The sequence below is a fragment of the Clupea harengus genome, chromosome 3, assembly GCF_900700415.2.
Source record: "Clupea harengus chromosome 3, Ch_v2.0.2, whole genome shotgun sequence".
Lineage (NCBI taxonomy): Eukaryota > Metazoa > Chordata > Actinopteri > Clupeiformes > Clupeidae > Clupea > Clupea harengus.
Window position 1 is genome coordinate 4,738,772 of NC_045154.1, and position 21,232 is coordinate 4,760,003.

The window sequence follows — 21,232 nt, forward strand, 5'->3', positions numbered from 1 at the left end:
GTTAACTAATTGGGGTGGAAGTGGCAGTCTAGCTTTGATGAAAATCTTCCCTCTTTAAGTGAAGGTGAATTTTTTTTTATAGGCTTTTGTTGGCCCCTTGACTGTTTCCCAGACGTTAATTCGTATGAGATGCCTCATAAGTCTCCTCTCAGCTTTTACTGTAGTGCAGTCATCAGCATCAGCATACAGAGCGCTGATTTAGTTGTGTGGTTCTGAAACATTGATGGAGTAGCTTTAGGTTGATAGGGGAACTGAATTGCATTTACATCTGTACTGGTGAAAAGCTTTCCAGATACTCAGAGAATACACCTTGGCAAGCAGTCTGTGATTTAAGTTAGTCACATTCATATGATGTACAGTACTAATGGCCAAATACACATGCCCTTGTCTGTTGTTGCAATTCTGGAAACAGTTCAGAGCAGTGCTCTCCACATACACGTAATGTAAAGACGACAGGCATTTTCTGAAGGTGGGTAGGTAGGCACATCTACTACCTTTACTCCAGTTATTACTGTTAGGTGAAAATTCACCCTAGTTACCTCAGGACTCCGGAGCTGCATATAAGTATATTTATTAGACAAACAACAACAATTGCAATCGGGCTCACTCCCAGCACAAGGCTGAAAGTGAAGCCATGATAAACGCATTGCACAAGGTTTATATAGACAGAAGTTTAGTTTTCAGCAGGGAAAACCACGTGGTGGATTTCTGACGTCCGAGGCACGGATGGAAGCTTTGCACAAGATTGGAAGAAGCACAGTTCAACCCTTCTTATCACCTCTGGTCTAAACATGCTCTTGTACATATGCAGACTAAGTGGCACCTAATAATCTAGGTTACACACGCACACAGAAAAGCCATGTTCCTGCTTTCATAAGCACATGATTCATACAAGGTAATTAATAATACAAGGCACTTGTCTTTAACAGTGTTTGGAAATTATCTCCATCAATTACTGTCTGGGCCACTCCAGGACTTTCAGAGTTTTCCCCAGCCTGAGATCCTAATATATAGGAATAGGTTTTCCTCCACAAATGCCGTTTGGAATTATGTCCAAATAGTTCAATCTTCGTTTCATTAGACCAGAGGATTTTCCTTCTCATGGTCTGAGAGTCACTCGGGTGCTTTTTGGCAAACTCTCATGTGCCTTTTTGTGAGGAATGGCTTCTGTCTCACCATTCTGACTGGCCTGATTGGTGGAGTGTTGCACTGATGGTTGTCCTTCTGTAAGGTTCTCCCATCTCCACAAAGGAACTCTGGAATCTTATTCATAGTGACCATTGGGTTCTTGGTTATCTGTCTGTCCAAGGCCCTTCATCCCCGATAACTCAGTTTGGACAGATCTAGGAAGACTGTAGGTGGTTCAAAATCATTTTCATTTGAGATTGATGGATGCTACTGTGCTCTTGGGCACTTTCAGTGCTGCAGATCCTCCCCCAGATCTGTGTCTTGGCACAATCCTGCCTCACAGGTCTACAGACAGGTGTCTTGATTTCATGGCTTGGTTTTGACATACACCATCAACTTAGACCTTATAAAGACAGGTGTGTGCCTTTCCTAAATGTGTCCAATTAATTAAATTAGGCACAGGTGGACAAGTTGTAGACTCATCTGAAGGACCATTGATAGAAGTAGGATGCTCCAGAGCTCAGATACAAGTGTCATAACAAAGGGTCTGAATACTTATGTAAAAAGAATATATCACACAGTAATAAATTAACAAAACACTCCAAAAACCTGTTTCTGCTCTGTCATTGTGGAGAATTATGTGTAGATTGATGAGGGAGATAAATGAGATTTGAATCAATTTTAAGATGAGTCTGAAGCATAACAAAATGTGGAAAACTTGAAAGGGTCTGAAAACTTTCCGTATGCACTGTGTACTTAACCTTTAAACAAACAGTAGTTTAGCCATTGGAGATTTACCAGAGAATGCTAAAACAACAGTGAGCGTTCTTTATCATCACATTTGTCTACCTGTTTAGTTTTATTCAGTACAGCCAAGAGTCAATCCTGTCACTGCACAGTGATAAAAAGCGCCATGTTACTCACTTTCAGTCTCTCTCTTTCTCTCTCTCTCTTGCTCTCTTTCTATTTATCTATCTCTTTCTCTGTTTCTCCTCCTCTCTCCATGGACGACAGGAACAAATGGCTGTGCGGACACCAACGGCGGCTGCAGCCACCTTTGTTTCCACCGGCCGCAGGGCCTGCGCTGCGCCTGCCCCATGGGCCTGGAGCTGCTGAGCGACCTGCGCACCTGCGTGGTGCCCGAGGCCTTCCTGCTCTTCACCAACCGCGCAGACATCCGCAGCATCTCCCTGGGCACCAACAGCCACGACGTGGCCATCCCCCTCACGGGCGTCAAGGAGGCCTCCGCCCTGGACTTCGACGTGCTCGAGAACCGCATCTACTGGACCGATGTCAGCACGAAGGTGAGCTTTTTGTTCCGAATGATGTTGGAACATGGAAGTAGATGCAGCATTCTCATTCCATCTGCACTGTATGTACGTGTTCTGCACTGTATGGACGTGTATACCAGCACACTGAATAGAAATGAAAATATGTGCGTTGGTGAAGTCGTCTCGTCTAGCATGACCTGTGCTCTGTAAGTCACTCTTTCCCCCCTCTCTGTTCTCAGACCATAAGCCGAGCCTTCATGAACGGCTCCTCGGTGGAACACGTGATTGAGTTCGGTTTGGACTACCCGGAGGGCATGGCCGTGGACTGGATGGGCCGTAATGTCTACTGGGCGGACACCGGCACCAACCGCATCGAGGTGGCCCGCCTCGATGGCCAGTACCGGCAGGTTCTGGTCTGCAAAGATTTAGACAACCCACGTTCCCTAGCCCTCGACCCAGCTAATGGGTGAGTGGGTCACTGATCTTTTTTTAACTATACTAGTTAAAACCTCCTTTGAATTGAAGTGAATACCCAGAGCCAATTAGAGTTCCGTTTGAGATTTTCTTTTCACCAGCAGCAAAGCATAGAACAATTTATACATTTTTCAGAATTTATGTCCTTCTGTGCCCACTCATGCATCGATGATCATTATAGAAGTTGATATCATATAAACGTCCCCTAAATCCATTCTGTACACCCATTGCCAAAGTAGAACACACTCGAGTCCGTAAAATACAGCTGCTCTAGTTGCGGCGAGCATAACTAGCAGTTTGAGTGGGAAAATATCCAGTAATTTTTCATCAAATGAAGGCTTTCTGCTTGAATGCAATTTTATAATCAAAGTTATAGACAGCCATTAGCAAGTATCAATTTTGCAATTGGTATCGCAAAGTTAGCTTTACGGAGGGATGGTTTATTGTGTGTTGTATGTAATTTGTGTTATTAAACTTTTTTCAGTTAAGTTCAAGATTAGACAGTTCTTTAAACATTTCTCATAGAATTTTAGTTGAAAAATCTCAGTTTTCAATAATTTTGTGAAGTCTGTACTGTAGAGTACAGTACTGTGTTCTGTCTCAGTCTTTAGTCTGAGCAGCACAAAGTCTCGTTTTACCCATTTTCCGAGATTGTGTGTGTTTGTGTGTGTTTGCATGTTCATGTGAAAACATGCTTGTGCCAACATGCCAGCACTTCTGCGCATTACTCCGGAGCATGAAGTCATGTCCCAGAAGGCTGCTGGAGGCATTCCTGCGGCCTCTCAGGCATTCTCTCCCTTTGTTAACATGTGTTAGGATTGGCCTAGTTGCCCAGGTGGAGATCCTGCACGCTGCTAAAGCACCCCCTACTAATTCAGATTTGGTGCCAAAATGTGGAGAGATTTGAGCTACAGATGGGATTCCCCTCCCTTGAGGTCTTCTGTTAATATTATAAGGGCCCCATTCTGTTCAAGGATGTCAGAGCAGATTTAGCATACCTGATAAACCATTCTCAAGGTGTAGAACGAATCTTGGGACTAGGTTTTGCTTCTGTGTTCTTAAGATCTGTTACTGGTATATAGTTTTAATTTCATTTTTGAATTGTCATGTTACATTCTAAAGATTTGTAAGAAACCTGTATTTGACTAGCAACAATTTGAAAGATACAACTTCCAGAAGCGGCCCCTTTCCTATATAGTGAGCGTGTAGAAGATCATGCTAATGGTCATGTCAATGGGAGAGTGGTGTTGATAAGCCCCTGCCTGTGCACAGCTACATGTACTGGACAGAGTGGGGTGGCAGGCCCAGGATCGCCAGGGCGCACATGGATGGGAGCAACATCATGACCCTGGTGGAGAAGGTGGGCCGCGCCAATGGCCTCACTATCGACTACATCGACCAGCGGCTCTACTGGACTGACCTGGACACGTGCATGATTGAGTCCAGTAACATGCAAGGTACACAAGCTAATAAACGCTTCACAAGCGGTTGACATGGGTTCAGTTCCTGATCACTGCAAGTTGTTTGTTTGTCGCTTTGGATAGAAGTGCCTGCTAAATACCTGACCTATACCTTCACCTGCACGCAAACACATGCATAGATTGCTATATTAAAAGCGAATAGAATCAGTACCCTTAGCAGTTCACTCTCTAGATTAATTGTTCATTTGCTCCTTTTTAGCGACTATATACATATGTGATAGACTGTGATTGTGATTGAACACTGCAAGGTCCACATTGTAAAGGTTTTCCATCTTGCTGCTCCCATGTTGAATCCTATAGAATGTTTCCCTTTGCCCCATCAGGTCAGGACAGGGAGATCGTGGCCGATGACCTGCCCCATCCCTTCGGCCTGACGCAGTACAGCGACTACATCTACTGGACGGACTGGAACCTGCGCAGCATCGAGCGGGCGGACAAGCGCAGCGGCCTGAACCGCACGGTGGTGCAGCACCACCTGGAGTACGGCATGGACATCCGGGTGTTCCACTCCTCGCGGCAGGACGGCTCCAACGAGTGCTCGCAGAACAACGGCCTCTGCTCCCACCTGTGCCTAGCCTCGCCCTCCGGGGCGCAGTGCCGCTGTGCCTCCCACTACACGCTCGACTCCAACGGACGCAACTGCACTTGTGAGTGTCAGGGGTTGGGGGTTAGGGTTGGGCAACACCTTGGTTGGTAGCTTGCATGTGATACCAGAGAATTAGTTCAACATGTTATCATGGGAGGAAGGTTTTGTGGTATTTCATGTGCAGCAGATAAACAAATAGTTTGCATAGAACCTGTGCTCAAACGAGGGCATTGGACAGCTGGGGTGTTCTAGTCTAGTCTAGATCTAGTCCACGATTCTGTTTCTCTTTCACAAACAATCGTTGATATTTGAGCTCAAGAGCCATTCAAATTACACCCCTTCCTTCCATGCTCCTGAAACATTGTGCTTATTAGGCTGGGATTGTTAATGGTTTGGTCCGAGCCACTGCGGACTGCACTTTTAAAGCCAGATGTTTGGAAAGGAAGTGACTAATAGGTTGGACTGCCTTGTTAGTCTGATAGTAAGACCAATAGATGGAGAGATGTTTAATAGGACTGAAAGATGTTTATCTTGCTTACTTTTGAAGGTTGGTGGAGGATTGTTGATTGTGGATTTGCTGCTGTTTCTTTGTCATTACGTTTTTGGTCAAGATAGCAAATATTTTGATTGGTGAAGTAGAAACTACATTTAATCTTGATACGGCTGATTACAAATACTGGTAGTAATTATGATATTTTTTCGAAAGGCCCTCTGTACTGTGTTTTTCTGCTTTTTAATGGCACCAAACATGAAACCTTTTTTTTTTTAATGCAGCTGAATGGTTCAGGATGAAGAACTGTCATTTGCATCCTTCTCATTTGATCCCGTGGCTCTATAAAACTTGTCTTCTTTTTGCCATCTCTAATTCTCCTGTCATCTCCTCCTGCTTCCTCTCCAGCTCCCTCCAGCTTCCTGCTGTTCAGCCAGAAGGCCTCCATCAGCCGCATGGTGCTGGGGGAGCAGAGCCCAGACATCATCCTGCCCATCCATGTGCAGCGCAGCGTCCGTGCCATCAGCTACGACCCACTGGAGTACCTCGTGTACTGGGTGGATGGCCGCGGGAACATTAGACGGGCACGCGATGACGGAACCCAGGTAAGGGAATGACCCTTCCCAACTGCTCTTTAACGTGACATTTAAACCGATTTAACCTAGTTTTGTAACATGAGCATTTTTTCATACATTCAAATTTGGAAACAGAATATCATCAGAATTGTACTATAATCAGAATTGCCATAACTATTTCAAAATCAGTCATGTATTTTTGGTGTAGATGATGTTGAACAGTGGTGGCTTGAACATGGCCATCATCTGTCTTCCTCTGCGTTTGGGACGTCTGTGTGTCTGACGTGCTCCTGTTCGCTCTTCTCTTTGCACAGTCGTTCTCCGTGGTGTCCACCACTCCCGTCTCCCACCAGTTGGACATAGTCAAGTTACCCCACGATCTGAGCCTGGACCCTTACAGCCGCACGGTGTACTGGACCTGCGAGACCACCAACACTATCAACATCCACCGGATGGACGGACGCTCCGTGGGCGTGGTCATCCGAGACGACGTGGACAAGCCCCGCGCCATCGTGGTCAACGCTGAGAAAGGGTGAGGAGAAGACATTCACTCTGAAGACATTCGCTCCTCTCTTTCTTCCTCTCTCACTGTGGCTCTCTTCGTGTTCAGGCAATGTGCACATCCTCCCCCAAGAGTGGCCTCTGCTGCTGCAGCGCTGGGGTGATTAGGTGTCTGGTGAGCTGAGGCTGACGGCCTCTGTCATTAAGAGAGCTCAGTTTTGAGCGGGGTAGTTCTGATAGAATCCTAGGAGAGAGCCACACCCTTTAGTGGGGAGCTGGGAGATGTGTTGCGTTAACCCCAGGCCCAACCCCTGGCCCTCCTCGGAGCCCCATCTGCGGAGCACATGGGCCATCTGTGGCCCCGCACCGCGGTCGGCGCTCGCCGGTGGTTGGGCATGGTTAGGGTTTGGCCCTTTCCACTGTAATTGTGCCTGCCCATTGTTAGTGGGCCTGCCGTCCATGTTAGTTTCTATTTGCAGCTTTTTTCCCTTCACAGCCCAGTCCTGGCCGCACTGGAAAGCTTAATAAAATGCTGCAACATTTGTGTCGATAATCTTCGTCCTGAGGCCAACTCTGTGCACTTAAACTGTTAGGCTCACAGGGGAAGCAGTTCTGGCAGTGGTGATTGGCTGTGTCTGAAGTTTCTTTTTTTCCCCTATCTTTTTATAATTACTAGCTACTCTCCCCTCCCTGGTGGCTGTATATTTATAGGTGCCTTTCCTAGTAGCTGGAAATGCAGTGCTCAAGTAAATGAAGTTGGGCCTGTCCCCAGAAACCAACACAGTGGGGCTGATCATAGACGGAGGTATATGGCTTGTGGTGGTCTTGCTCTGAAATTGGGAACTCAAATTCCTATTGCATACAAGTTCTGAGCTCCTCACCCCTGGTCCATTTCGGTCTCAAAGAGCTCTTACCGTGGCACATGAGTGGGTGGCACTCCAGTGCCATGATGCCTAGTCTGGTACGTTGGACAGATGTCCGTCACTTCAAGGTCACGTCTTTCCTTTTCTCTCTTAAGGGCTTGCTTGCTATTAAAACACAAAAATAGAAGCAGCAACCTATGTTCCAGACGCTTTATGTGTGGTTCAAGTCATCGTCCTGATTTTGTTGTTCTACTGGAATTCCACAGGGAGGTCGAGGGAGTCTCCCTTTCACATTTGATCATTGGCGTGATGTAATTGGCTGAGTGGCCCCGGTTGTGACTAGGCTTAGAATCACTTAGTCAGAGGGATATATCACAAGAAACAACATTTGTCTACTGGACTTGTATTGGAGGATGGAAACTGAAAAGGAAAGAACTGTTGGCAGAACTGTCCCTGTAATTGTAAACATCTGTTTTGTGGATTTGTAATTCATTCTAAAAACTGACTTAGCAGTTAGGTGTGTTTTTCCTCTTGCTCGAACACACATGTATTTGATCCGAACGTATCTGTTTGCCTCTGTCAAGCAATACAGGCAAAACTAATTCGCCAGGGGGGAATACTCTTTACATTTCTTAGCGATAAAGTCACATGGGTCTCCACACTAAGCACATGGATCTTTCTCCTAATTACCCCAGTCAGTCAGACACCCAGCTGGCACAAAGATAAGACATTCAGTATTGTTCACTTTGACATGCACACATGAAGCCTAACCAAATTGCAAGCAGATGAGGAAATGCTTTATTCTCCCTCCAGAATATTTTTTTTCTAAACAAGTTATATACGAGACTGTGTTTGGAGATGATAAAAACTGGCGTCAGACATAACAAACATTGTATGAGAAGTCTGTTCTTTTCAGAGGTCATTAGCTACATTCTTTTCAGTGCATGTCAAAAATGTTCTGACCTCCTTCAATATCGACACTGTCTATCTTTCAGCTGTCCACCAAATCAGTTTGTGGTCTGTTCGTTATCTGTACTATATGAAATTATTTGATTATCCCTTGAGCAACAGCGTCTCCACCAGCAACTCTTGTCTAATCTCGCGTCATCTCTAGATAACTAGGGTGTGACCTCCATACCATAAAAATAACCTCTCACACCTTACACAAATATTCATATTTTTCTTCCGTGTTCACTCTGAAACACCTCTCGTAATCTAAAGAGATCTAAATGACTGAACTCTCTTGTGTTCATTAACCAACTCTGATACTGTACTGTGTTGATGTTGTCAGGGGAACCTGACGTGCATTGAGGCTCTTTGGCTGAGTAAGCATGTAAAGCAATGCAAAATGAGAAATTAGTAAATGATTGGCAAAAGTAGATGATTAACAATATTATCTCTGTCATCAACTTTATGACACTCACGTCTGTCTTCTTTCTCTTTGGTTTCTCCATAGGTACATGTACTTCACCACAGTGCAGGATCGCTCGGCCAAAATTGAGGGTGCGTCTCTGGACGGCACAGAGCGAGAGTCCCTTTTCACCACCAGCCTGATCAGGCCAGTGGCCCTGGCCCTCGACAACAAGCTGGGCAAGCTCTTCTGGGTGGACGCCGACCTGAAGCGCATCGAAAGCAGCGACCTCTCGGGTGAGGCCCTGTAAACAGTGCTGTAAACCTCTGCCCCTAATCAGAGAAAGTGCCTTTCACAACTTGCCATAAAATCGTAAACTGATGAGTGACACATCTTCACCTGCATTCTTAGCCCTCGTAAACTGAGCCTGACCTATTTTTTTTGCGGAACTCTCAGAGACGCACTGATATCAGTCAGGTTTGTTCTCTGAGTTTGGGCTGGAGTAGTACTCCTATATTTAGGAACTTTGAGAGGTTTTCGAAACAGAGTGCCCTTCTGCTTTTATTTAGGCAGAGCTGCTCGCAGCTATTTCTCTCACAGGATGCTGCAGGATCAACATGTTAGTGTCTTTTCCTGTCATTGAGCTATTCGCCTTGGATAGAGAGATCCTGATCTCACACTGACATGATTATGCCGCGGTGATCAAACTGATGACACTGCATGCTAGCATTGCGAAACCAACCCATAAACTCTCTTCCAAGTAGGATACAGTTTGAAGAGGAAGAGAGATTTTGTGCCTCATTGGAGGTTTTTGTGAAACTTGTGTGGCCCTTCCTCATTTTTCTGCACCACAACTCACCATTGAGGGTCATGTTATAGGCTGGCAGCTGCAGACACGACAGATCATAACCAGACGCTAGTGTCAGGTTTTGATGTATGGGACAGATGAGCACTCCCTTCCTTCCTTAGTTTACCCCGGTACACTGGAAGCACCAATTGTCAGTTGAAAATGTGAAGTTAGACTAGACCAGCAGAGCAGCGTTCCTAACCCTAGTCCTGACGGAGTATACAGAAGAAGAGAGTGTGATGACGTCACCAGCATAAATGAGTCAGAAATGATTCGCTTGAGGGTTTCTGTAATACTCGATTCTCATTTGATCCTCGCTTCGTCCTCTCAGGTGCCAATCGGATTGTTCTTCAGGACAACATCTTGCAGCCTGTGGGTCTGACCGTGCTGGGCGACCACCTGTACTGGATCGACAGACAGCAGCAGATGATCGAGTGCATCGACAAGCTGACGGGAGAAAAGCGCACACGCATCCAGGGCCGCATTGTCTACCTGACCGGCATTCACGCCGTGGAGGACATGGACCCAAATGAGCTCGGTGAGGCCTAGCATCTGACACGCTCACATAACTGAGTTATATTCACTACTCACAGCCAGTCAATGTTTATGCAATCACTCAAAAAGGTCTTTAAACAAATGTAAAAATCATTTATAAAAAAAAACAAAAGCCTTTTACTTGTCAGCCAGTTTATGTAAAAATGAAAGACATTTCAACTGTAACACTTTTGTTGCACTGTCACACCTTTGGTCTGTAGATCAGGGCAATGCAATGAATCATGTAATAATACTCAGAGTAGTTGCAGCTGTAGCAGCAGCAGTAGTAGTAGTTGTACATTAATCCATATTCCCTTCCACAGCGGTCCACCCGTGTTCCCGTGATAATGGTGGCTGTTCCCACATCTGTATCACCAAGGGTGACGGAACGCCACGTTGCTCCTGCCCCATGCATCTGGTGCTGCTGCAGAACCTCCTCTCCTGTGGAGGTACGAGACCCTAAACTCTCAACAAACACAAGTAACGCACCCTTGGCTCCATGGCACTGTCGTTCCCTTTGATCCCAGTGGCTACTTACTGCAAATTCAGCGCTGTAGATTCAAAAAGATCAAGTCTATACAAAAATTGTCATTAAAGTCAGTGAAGCCCACAGAGATCTATCTTTGCCATTTCTTGTGCTGTCTGCTCAAATCCTCATTACCAGGTCGTTTTCAAAATGCCATCTCTGCCAGTAAGCAAAGTAGTAGCAAAATTGAGAAGCTGGTATCAAAAAGGCCACTAGCCAATGATGAGATATCTGTACTAATCTCTGGTGTCTCCCCTTAATAGAGCCCCCCACCTGCTCCTCGGAGCAGTTCACCTGTGCCACCGGAGACATCGACTGCATCCCCATGGCGTGGCGCTGCGACGGCTTTGCTGAGTGCGACGACAGCAGCGACGAGGAGAACTGCCCCGTCTGCTCGTCCCTCCAGTTCCAGTGCGACAAGGGCCAGTGCATCAGCGCCCAGCTGCGCTGCAACGGCGAGCCCGACTGCGCAGACAACTCTGACGAGCAGGACTGTGAAAGTAGGTCCCCCTGTCCACATTCATATGAATTTCGAATTATGAATGAAAGACTCTACTGTTCATAGGACTGAGGAGATGACATTGTTGCAGTGAGTGTAATAACTGGTGTATTATTGTACCTGTGTCCCAACCAGCCATCTGCCGGCCAAACCAGTTCCGCTGCAGCAACAGTCTGTGCATTCTTAAGAAGCAGCAGTGCGACTCCTACTCAGACTGCGCTGACAACTCAGACGAGATGTACTGCGATTGTGAGTTCACGTGCATCTCACACCAAATCTTACAAGACTGACATATTGTCGCTGTTGGCGACGTGTAGTAAAAGGTCATGAAAGCTGGTTGCAAGTTCAAAAAAGTGGTGGGTGCGAAGTGGGGTATAAGGTGTATATCCAGTCATGTGGGTTTCACAATACCATTCTCCTGTATGTCCTTTTAGCGGGGTCAAATTACTGTTGAAACATTATGAATGATTAGGGCATTGGATTCTCATAGATCAGTGCCAATGGGAAGTCATCACAACCCCACGTGTTTTGTAACGCAAGTCGCATTCCACACAAACCAGATCCCTATGCCTTAAAGGCACATTATCTGTGGCGCTCCTCTGATTGGGAAGCAGTGCAGCAGATCATGCTAGCCTGAGGGGAGTAAAACAAACACCACACGTGGTGGTGGTGGAAGACTAAAAATACTGCTGTTTACTATTCGGCGTATAATAGACGATCTAACTCTGCTCAAGTCAAGCGAGTGGAAACAGACCTTGGGCACACATCTGGGTCTGGGCACGCTACAACACATGAGGGCAAGACGCTTCCCAACAGAAGGAAGTTCACAAGCCCTCTGTCTGAAGAATGGAACAAAATCCATGCTCTTCAAAGAAGGACTGTGCTTAATCATAATCATCCAAGCCATTGCCCCAAACACAGTACACAACTGTAGCCCACTATGTATAAGACCTTGTGGAGTTTTCTATGAGGTAGAATTGTGCCATAAATACGAATAAGCGTGTGTATGATTTGCCCTTGTAAACAGCAAACTGTAAAAGTGAAACACTAATCGCAATTGCAGTTTGGGTTACTACATGTGGGACCGAATTTTGGAGCAATTGTAACTTTCAATGTGCAAAAAGCGAATTGCAATCATTTTACTCGCAAAACAGATCGGAGGTTACAAACACAAATCCTGTGGTCTGAGTGCTCAGGAGTGTAATCTTTTTATGTGATTTTTGGCCGCTTTCTCTCGCAATTTTCTGTGCCAATTATCACGGAACGTCTTTCTCTTGGTGAGTCTCCAGGTCAGCAGGAAGACAGTGTAGAGGTCTCTGTAGCTCTAGCTACAGAATCGGTAGCTGTGGGTGTGTGTAGGATGTATTTGTTGATGACATATGGATGGTCTGTGTCCCACTGCACTCTTTCTGAAGTGAGACATGAGTGTGTGTTGTTGTCTGTGTTGTTCTCCTCACAGCAGATTTCATGCCCCCTCCCGGTGAGGGCCTTCCTACCCATACCAGCACGGTCGTGCCCGTCATCTGCATCATCTTGTCCGTGTTCGTGATGGGTGGCATGTATTTCGTGTGCCAGCGCATGGTGTGCCGCTGCTACAAGGGGCCCAACGGGGCCTTCCCTCACGAGTACATCAGCGGCACGCCCCATGTGCCACTCAACTTCATCGCCCCCAGCAACTCCCAGCACGGCACCTTCACAGGTAAAGGTCAGCGCATCTCTTGACCTCCTGGCCTACTCTAACAAAGGGACGCTCTTCTTAGCTTCTCAGCTGGGAATGTCTGTCGTTTCAGTACTAAAGTGCTTACAGTTGCCACTAGTTGGCCAGCTGGAAAGGGCCGAAGCCCCACTAACTAAACCAATAAACAGTCAAAGATAGTGGATGTGCTCTAACCTTTAGCTTTTATCATCCACACTCTTTAGCGTGGCTAAATTGTGAGAAGCTATCTTTGAATACACGTTTACAAATTGCTAGTTGCATTATATTTCTCTTTGTCCCGTTCCCCTGTGTCTGTTGTGATTATTATGTCTGGTTTGTGGATGTTTATGGATGGAGATGTCACAGCATATGTTATATCACATGCTTGGGTGGTTCTTGCAGGGATCTCCTGTGGGAAGTCAATGATGAGCTCAGTGAGCCTGATGGGCAGCAGCAGCAGTGGTGCCCCCCTCTACGACAGGAACCATGTCACAGGGGCCTCTTCCAGCAGTTCCTCTAGCACCAAAGGAGTTTTCTACCCTCAGGTACCCAGTTCTCCCTGCTCATGCCCTGGCTGGAATAACCGGGCTGACTCAAAGCAAACTTCTTGTAAAATGTGCTTTTCTTTTACAGATTCTCAACCCGCCTCCCTCGCCAGCCACAGACCGCTCACTTTACAACGCTGAGATCTTCTATTCTTCAAACAGTCCCTCCACAACCAGGTCTTACAGGTGAGCTCATCTTACTATTGGGCAGCCGTGTGATTTTAAGGGTTTTGGTATGGGGGTATGATCAAAGCTACAATACAATTGTACAGTTGTACTTTACAATTGCTCATTTAAAAATATTTAAATCTAAGCGATTGTCATTAAACATAGTTCCACATTGTTTCTATGGCTACAGATGTTCTTGCCCTAAACACTGTTTGTCTCTCTCTTCATCTCTCCCCCCCCTCTCTCTCTCTCTTCATCTCTCTCTCTCTTTCTTCATCTCTCTCTCTCTCTCTCTCTCTCTCTCTCTCTCTCTCTCTCTCTCTCTCCGTGTACCACGTGTGGTTGATTGTGAAGACCCTACATGATGCGAGGCATGGCCCCACCCACGACGCCGTGCAGCACGGACGTGTGCGACAGCGACTACACAACCAGCCGCTGGAAGAGCAACAAATACTACATGGACCTCAACTCAGACTCTGACCCCTACCCCCCGCCCCCCACGCCGCGCAGCCAGTACCTGTCTGCGGAGGAGAGCTGCCCCCCGTCGCCCTCCACCGAGCGCAGCTACTTCCACCTCTGCCCCCCTCCACCCTCACCCTGCACAGACTCCTCGTGACACCCAGCCAAGGGGGGGCAGGGAGGGAACTGAACAAATTAATTTACCAACTAACAAAGCCATCACTCTGTAAATAGTTTTTATTTTTTGGACAGGAAGTAGAGGAGAGAGAGAAAGAGTTCCCATCTGACTCCTGCGGTCTCGCTCTTGTTGTGGGTGTGTGAACATTGAGAGAGGGACATGGACAGTTTATGGGTGGAACTGGGGGAGTGTTGCAGGAGAGCCCAGAATACAGCAATTAGAAAATCAATACGTTCTACTGAATAATATGGACCTATTTATTAATTTTTGGCTTCAATCAATTCAAGAAAAAAGGGGAAATAATTAGATACATTTTGTCAGTGAATTCCACTAAATTTGGCTTTCTTAAAACTGGACAACAGTCAAGCCTAGTAATATAACAAGGTCTCTACTTATAGAAATACTTGTTATTCAGATATTAAATTATTCTTCAACTGGCCAAATTAATCTAAAATACCAAAATGATTTAAAAAATATTGTAAATATATGTAATTAAGTATATAATATTTTTTGTTATGGCCACAGGAATTTGTTTTGGTATGTGAATATAAAATGTACCCAAGCATATGTTTGGTTTTATTGAGTTTACCAAAAGTGTGTTTGCTGCTATTGTACATATATCCTATGAATAGTGATTACAACAATTGTCAAAAACATTGCTTCTGCATTTGAGAATAGATATGATAATGAAAATTGGTAAGTGTAATGTTATTAATCTCATATTTCAGATTTGGGTTGTATAGATCATATGAGTACACATGTGAATAACTTTCTTACTTTGAAGGAGTCCAAATGATGGTTCTGAAAGGATCTCGGTTCTGACATGGCAGAGATCAGCCATCACTGTGTTTTAGCATTCATGTTTTTAGCTGTATGTATTTGCCCCAGAGTTAGTCGTTAGGAAATGTCTCCACAGCAAGCTTGTCATCTGATAGCATTTGTTTTTAGATACTCAGATGCACCATTTTATTGAGCCCTTCATTGAAATTTGAGAGAGATGAAGGAGTTTGCACTGATGCAATTAATTCATTTTATTGTCATCAGGCAAATTCAGTTAACAAAAAAAAATGTTTTAGTAGAGAAAACAGTGCTACTTTATCATGCAGGATTTGAATGGTTGTTACTCCCTTAGTGGATTACAATCCTGACCGTTTATGTGGTTAAGTAGACCAAGTCAAGAAATTGCTCACAATATGTAAGTGTATTGAACCTGGAAAGGATGACTCAACTGAACCTAAGCTAATTGTCTGTCCACAATAAGCCAGTAATTGTAGATGTTGCTATGAGTTGTCCAGCCTTAATGTCTCATTTCTCTGTGTGGCCAAATCTTCATGTATGAAGAGAGAGGGAGGCAGATGTTTCCCAGTTTTAAATGGTCTAAAAAGAGCATGTTTGTGTATCTCGTCCATGTCTGGCTTAAGCCCTCATGTGTTATTTTTGCTATTCAAATTGAGAATGTGCTGTGTGATGCACAGTTTAAGTGTTTCCATTGTAAACTCCAGCTTTCAGGTGGGGCATGTGATCAAGCATGTTCAGCCAAAACTAAGCACTTACAAAAAAGAGAAAGCGTCCTTTGCGGTCATTTTTGATTGTAGATGTGTGTGTGTGTGTGTGTGTGTGTGTGTGTGTGTGTGTGTGTGTGTGTGAGAGAATGTGAATGTGTGTATATTTTGGAAGAGCCATGTAAAATGTTCCTCTAACCAGACCTCTATTTTAGCTGAAGCTTCTTTGCTTCTTTTAGCTATGACTAATAATTTCACTTGTGCAAGTATCCAATAAAGACATAGATCTGTGCTGCTTATGGGGAAGACAGTACAAATAAAGGAAAGAAAGGAGTTCTTTCTGTTCATCGTTTGTGATGAATACTGAGGTAAAAAAAAAAAAAGAATAATGGAAGTAAAAGATGTTCTTATGCTGCTCGTAGTGATATCAGCAACCTGTTCAAATGGATTTTTCTCAAAAAAATGTGATGTTGTCAGCCTGTACATGGATTTCAGCCACCACTCTTGCCTGTGGCCTAGTCTGTGAGGATGGTCTGGGGTCAGCAGAAGCATGTCTAGCGTGTGAAGGGGGTACCTCAACCTTGCTATTCTGAAATGGACCTCTATCAACTAACCAGTGGGACACATTTCACCCCCCAACGCATCAACGTTCTGTGTCTTGGTCTTTGTACAGATGCCTCATATAGATTACTCTCGTGACAATTTTTGTATCAAAAGCATTTTTATATATTAAAGGTTCTATTTTAAAGAATTTCATCTTTTATTGTCCATTTTTGCCACTGTCGTGTTCTCCTGGACTTGATTTCCCTAAAACACTAGCACATATGCAATTGATTTGACATTTTTTTAAATACGATTTTATGATAACCATTAAATTACAGATAATACATTTCTAACTTGATCCAAAAATCCCAATAATCCAAATACTGTTTTATTTGGTAGGGTGTTGCCACCTTGTGGTAAAATGTTGTTATCACAATGTCAATCACCAGATTCACATAGCAGGCCTACAATATTCTGGAAATAATACAAATTATTAAGCACTCATAAACATCATTGTTATCATGTATTATTGTTCAAATGTGCTGTTGGTCAATCTGGCCAAGACAAATCTCTATATCCATGTGAATGGCCACGGTTACATGCAAACAACCTCTTGATGAATTAACACAAAGTCCTATAGGTGCATGCACACTTGGGAACTATTTGTGACATGGTCATGTTACTCTGCAAATTTTGATCATTTTAGTGTATCATGATTTGTTCCTACTGTTTTATTATTGTATACCTTGGATTAAGTTCAGAAAAATGGCATTTAAAAAACGAATTTTCTTCTAAAGTGGCAGGGCCAGCCCTAGTCTCTCAGGGAGCCTCAGCTGAATCTGATTTGTAGGCTCATTTTACCAGCCTGTCTCTGTGGTCAGGAGCTATTCCATTTCATTCTTCTTGTGTTTTGGGCCGGGGCATAGCTAATGGGAGTCCAAATTATAAGGTGACTGAAGCAAATACAAGCTAATGGTACAAAAGCTGAGATCACAGCAACACTAACTACTGGTAATGCCATCTCTCAATCTTACCAGGCTCGGTAAGAGGAAGAGGCCACATAATTTACCTCAGCAGCAAAAGCCTATGTGACAGAGTTGTCCATGACTTTACCAGCTTCAGATAAAACACATCTTTTCTAACCTCCTTGTTGGCAGCCACACTGTCCTAGTTGCACATCAATGGAAGCATATTCACTTTGGCATAACCCAAACCATGCAACCCTGCTTTTGTGTGTGCATTAGCTGTATCTAGAAAATACCATACAACCCATACCCAAATTTGGAAACCCCAACACCTCCAACAGCAGAGATGATAGAGTAAGCAAGTAGAACATGGCCTAGAGGGGCAGGCTTGAGGGGATTACCTTCAGCCAGAGCATCAGATAGCCTCTCTGTCTGTAAGGAACTACTAGAGCAGCATCTACAGGACATTAAGTAGGCCTATATTGTTTGGGCTACCATTCTCACTTGCCAGACTCAATCTCAAATGTGCTTTTGGTGAGATGAAAAAACCCAGGACATATCAAGTAGGCGGGCTGCTTCAATTAGGATATACGGTATGTGTGTAAAAGTGCAAAACTCTTCAGTGGATAAAACAATTCATTCTTAATCTTAACTGTTAAGGTTAGTGTAACCAGGTGCCACAGAGCAGAGTTCATTGAGGGACTGTGCATCTCACAAGGTCACATAAGCACTACAGCATTACTTACTTGCTATGACCCTACTGTTTATGTTATGACATCACAGACCTGATAGCAATGGTGGTTGTATTTAAACAGAATAGGTCAAATGTAGTCACATACTTTAAATGTAAAAAGACAATTGAGCAAAATGAAGTGCAAAAGTAAATTAAGTAAGAAAAAGGGTTAAAATAGTCCAATCGGTAGATGATGGGCTGTCTTGCATGGATCCCCTCCTTAAAACACTTAGATGTACCCCAAATGTTGCTACTTTTAAATCAAGGCTCAAAACGTTCTTGTTTTATCGGGCCTATGAACACTGATTTGCTTCACTGATTTGCTTGCTACAGGAGTACCTGTCTAAACTGTGAGTTGTGGCACCTATATTCCATACTGTATGTTTATGTTCTTCCAGTACACTTACTTTCTTATCTTTTATTATGTTTATCATCTTCTTTTTACTTGTTTCACTTTACTCTTATTTTTTTATCATTTTAATTCTTTATTGTCTTTCCTGCTATTGTATATGTAAAGCACATTGAGTTGCACATGCGCATGAAATGCGCTATATAAATAAAATTGCCTGGCCTTGCCTTGCCTAAAATCCTACTACTAAATTTCTGTTTAGATCAAGTTCAGATGTTGCACAATTCCTCTGCCTCTTTGGTAGATCAACTTATGTGTTTATTTGTTGTCTTTTTGAAAGACCCACACTCTGTTCATCTTCATTTAAAGATACACAAACACTCTGCTACAGAATTGTCTGGTACAAGCAGAATTCCTAGTTTTGGTGACATGCTGTCCTGATCCTGAGGCAGCAGACTCACTCTATGCATCAATCTATACGTTCATCCGTCCACTATGGGAGTAAATGGACACAGAGCTGTATAGATGGGAGGATAGTATGACAAAAGCCACTTCTCTCCCAGACGAACAAGTCTTCCTGCTGAAAGTTTTAGGCCAACTGGATGAGCCAGAGGACTGCTGGTCTTGTGGATGGATGGGTCAAAAACAGAACCATTTGGCTTAAAGCAACAGTACGGAGTTTGGGTCTAACTACCTAAAGGGAACAACAAACCCCTCCAGACACCAACAACAGCACTGGAGTCACTGGTCAAAGATTGCTAACATGCTAACATGCCAACTGGCATCTTTGGTGATATAGTTCTGGTGATATGGCTCTGAAAGATTTTTTTACGTTTTCATGGGGTGGTCTGTCAAAGACCACGGGACGGCATAGAGCATAGCCTGGGCACCTAGTGGGAACTGCAGTTTATCTATCTTTCACATGAACACATACTATCTAAATGAATTTGAGGACAAAACTAGTTGCCTACAAAAATAAACCTCAAAAAGTGGCTACTTGCTGCATGGTTTAAATTAGAAGAATTGTGCTTGGTGAAAACCATGAGCTACCTTCCAGCAAAAGTACCTCATTCCAGCCATGAAATAGGGTGGTAATAATATGATGGTTTGGAACTGAAGTGCTGCCTCAGGACCAAAACAGCATGTTACCACTGACAGAACTATGGATTCTACATTGGGCCAGGAAATCACTGCAGCAGAATGTCAGGGTATCCATTCGTGAAGTGAAGCTCAACAGAGGTTGAATCTTTTAGAAAGAAAATTCTAACCACAGAAGTTAGTTTACCAACGAATGGTTAAGGCAGAGGAGATTTTGTATTTTGAAATGGCTAAGTCAAAGCCTGGACTTTGGACAATGTCTGGAATTCAATAGGAATGTGAAAGCAGGTTGGTGTAGGTTGGTCATGCAAGCTGAAGTTCTTATTTTTGGAGGAATGGGTCACAATTCCTCACGAGTTGAGCGAGACTGATCAACAACTCGTAGAAATGTTTAATAGTAGTCACTGTTGCTAAAGGAGTTCACACCAGTTATTGAAGGGAGGATTACATGTACTTTTTCACACTACGGTCATTTAATGTCAATTAATTTGCAAAATAAAGGAATAAATACACTTTTTGTGAATATTATTGCTACTTTTCATCAATTTCAATGACTTACATTAAATGCGCTGATCACATTTTAGGTCATATTTATGCAGATTTTAAGAAATTTCTAAGCACCACTGTAGGTTAAAAGGCCTGTAGAGAAAAATTAAGACCTATGTAAGATTTCACACCTGAGAGCGCAGGTTGTAGGTCTATCAAACTTTGCATGAAAATTCCCTAGTATGTCAGTATGTAGCCGTTCTAGTCCAGATGTGCCATGTTAAATCCAAAACTCGCAGAAACCGTGAAATTACTGAATATTGATTAGAGTTAAGAATAAAGGTAGCCTAATCAATAGGCTAGGCCTACTGTTTGATCCATTATCCTCATCATTCATTTAACCATTTCTTGAATAAATACTTTAAACTGGACAAACTCAAATGACTGTGGACTGTAGACTGGCTTTGTTGACATTTCAACCATATGCAGCTAATACAGTGTACGAAACAATGTTCTTGCAGGACCATGGTCCTACATAGAACCACACAGAGCTATAAGAGACTACACAGAACTAAGACGACACAGACCTACACAAGACTGCATAAAGTGCATGTGTGCAAACAAATACAAACAGCGTGAGACAAAATGACTAAAACAGAACAACAGGCACAGTGAAGGACAGTGCAGTGCTGCCCATTGGCCTACACAGTTTTGCGCGGATAAACTTCCATGCACTCTGCTCACCACTTCCTAATACGGCCTTTTAGCAGCAGTTAAGAAAGAAATGTGCAGAAAATTGCGAAGGATGATATTCAGTTGGTTAGAGAGTGTGTGTGGGGAAAGGGATGTCAGTCCAGTCACTAGGTATTGAGGAGACTGACGGCTTGTGGGAAGAAACTGTTACAGTCTGACACTGAGGGCACGAAGGCTTCGATACCTTTTGCGAGACGGCAGGAGGGTGAAGTGTTTGTGTGAGGGGTGTGTGGAGTCATCCACAATGCTGATGTCTTTGCATTGTGTGGTGTAAATGTCTGTCATGGAGGGAAGAGACTGATGATCTTCTCAGCTGTCCTCACTATCCACTGCAGTGTGATGATTCAAGCCAATAAAATTAGGTATTTTTAACTTGCTGTAGCCTGTCCATTTTGATTCATCCTACCAAGGAGCAGTCAATCACATGTATTTTATTTAATTGTATAGCCTATTTTGTATGTTTTATGATTTTATCTTTGTATTTCAGGGAATCAAATCCAAAATCATCTCAGAACGCCTGGCTACTATTTTCAGATTATCTTATTTTCTTTAATATCAAATCATTCTCGTGCCCACTTATCTTATCCTGTTATGATATTTGTTAAGTAGCGGCGGTCCAGGGCCCAATGCC

The 21,232-nt window shown here is 43.9% G+C and overlaps 1 protein-coding gene across 5 annotated transcripts in view; it reads left to right on the top strand.

Annotated features, from left to right (window-relative positions):
* Positions 1-16,425, top strand: part of lrp5 (low density lipoprotein receptor-related protein 5) — a 51,038-nt gene extending 34,613 nt beyond the window's left edge. For 2 of the 5 annotated variants that reach the window (XM_031564305.2, XM_031564302.2), the window contains exons 10-24: positions 2,143-2,432; positions 2,639-2,865; positions 4,146-4,330; positions 4,678-5,001; positions 5,839-6,035; positions 6,320-6,537; positions 8,826-9,016; positions 9,899-10,105; positions 10,425-10,550; positions 10,891-11,127; positions 11,262-11,375; positions 12,586-12,831; positions 13,225-13,367; positions 13,456-13,553; positions 13,890-16,425. In XM_031564305.2, the coding sequence (XP_031420165.1) occupies positions 2,143-2,432; positions 2,639-2,865; positions 4,146-4,330; positions 4,678-5,001; positions 5,839-6,035; positions 6,320-6,537; positions 8,826-9,016; positions 9,899-10,105; positions 10,425-10,550; positions 10,891-11,127; positions 11,262-11,375; positions 12,586-12,831; positions 13,225-13,367; positions 13,456-13,553; positions 13,890-14,151 (3,065 nt within the window). In that variant the 3' untranslated portion in view covers positions 14,152-16,425. The remainder of the gene's footprint in view (positions 1-2,142; positions 2,433-2,638; positions 2,866-4,145; positions 4,331-4,677; positions 5,002-5,838; positions 6,036-6,319; positions 6,538-8,825; positions 9,017-9,898; positions 10,106-10,424; positions 10,551-10,890; positions 11,128-11,261; positions 11,376-12,585; positions 12,832-13,224; positions 13,368-13,455; positions 13,554-13,889) is intronic. The other 3 variants (XM_031564303.2, XM_012840090.3, XM_031564306.2) reach the window with 3 other exon arrangements.
* The last annotated feature ends 4,807 nt before the right edge of the window (positions 16,426-21,232 follow it).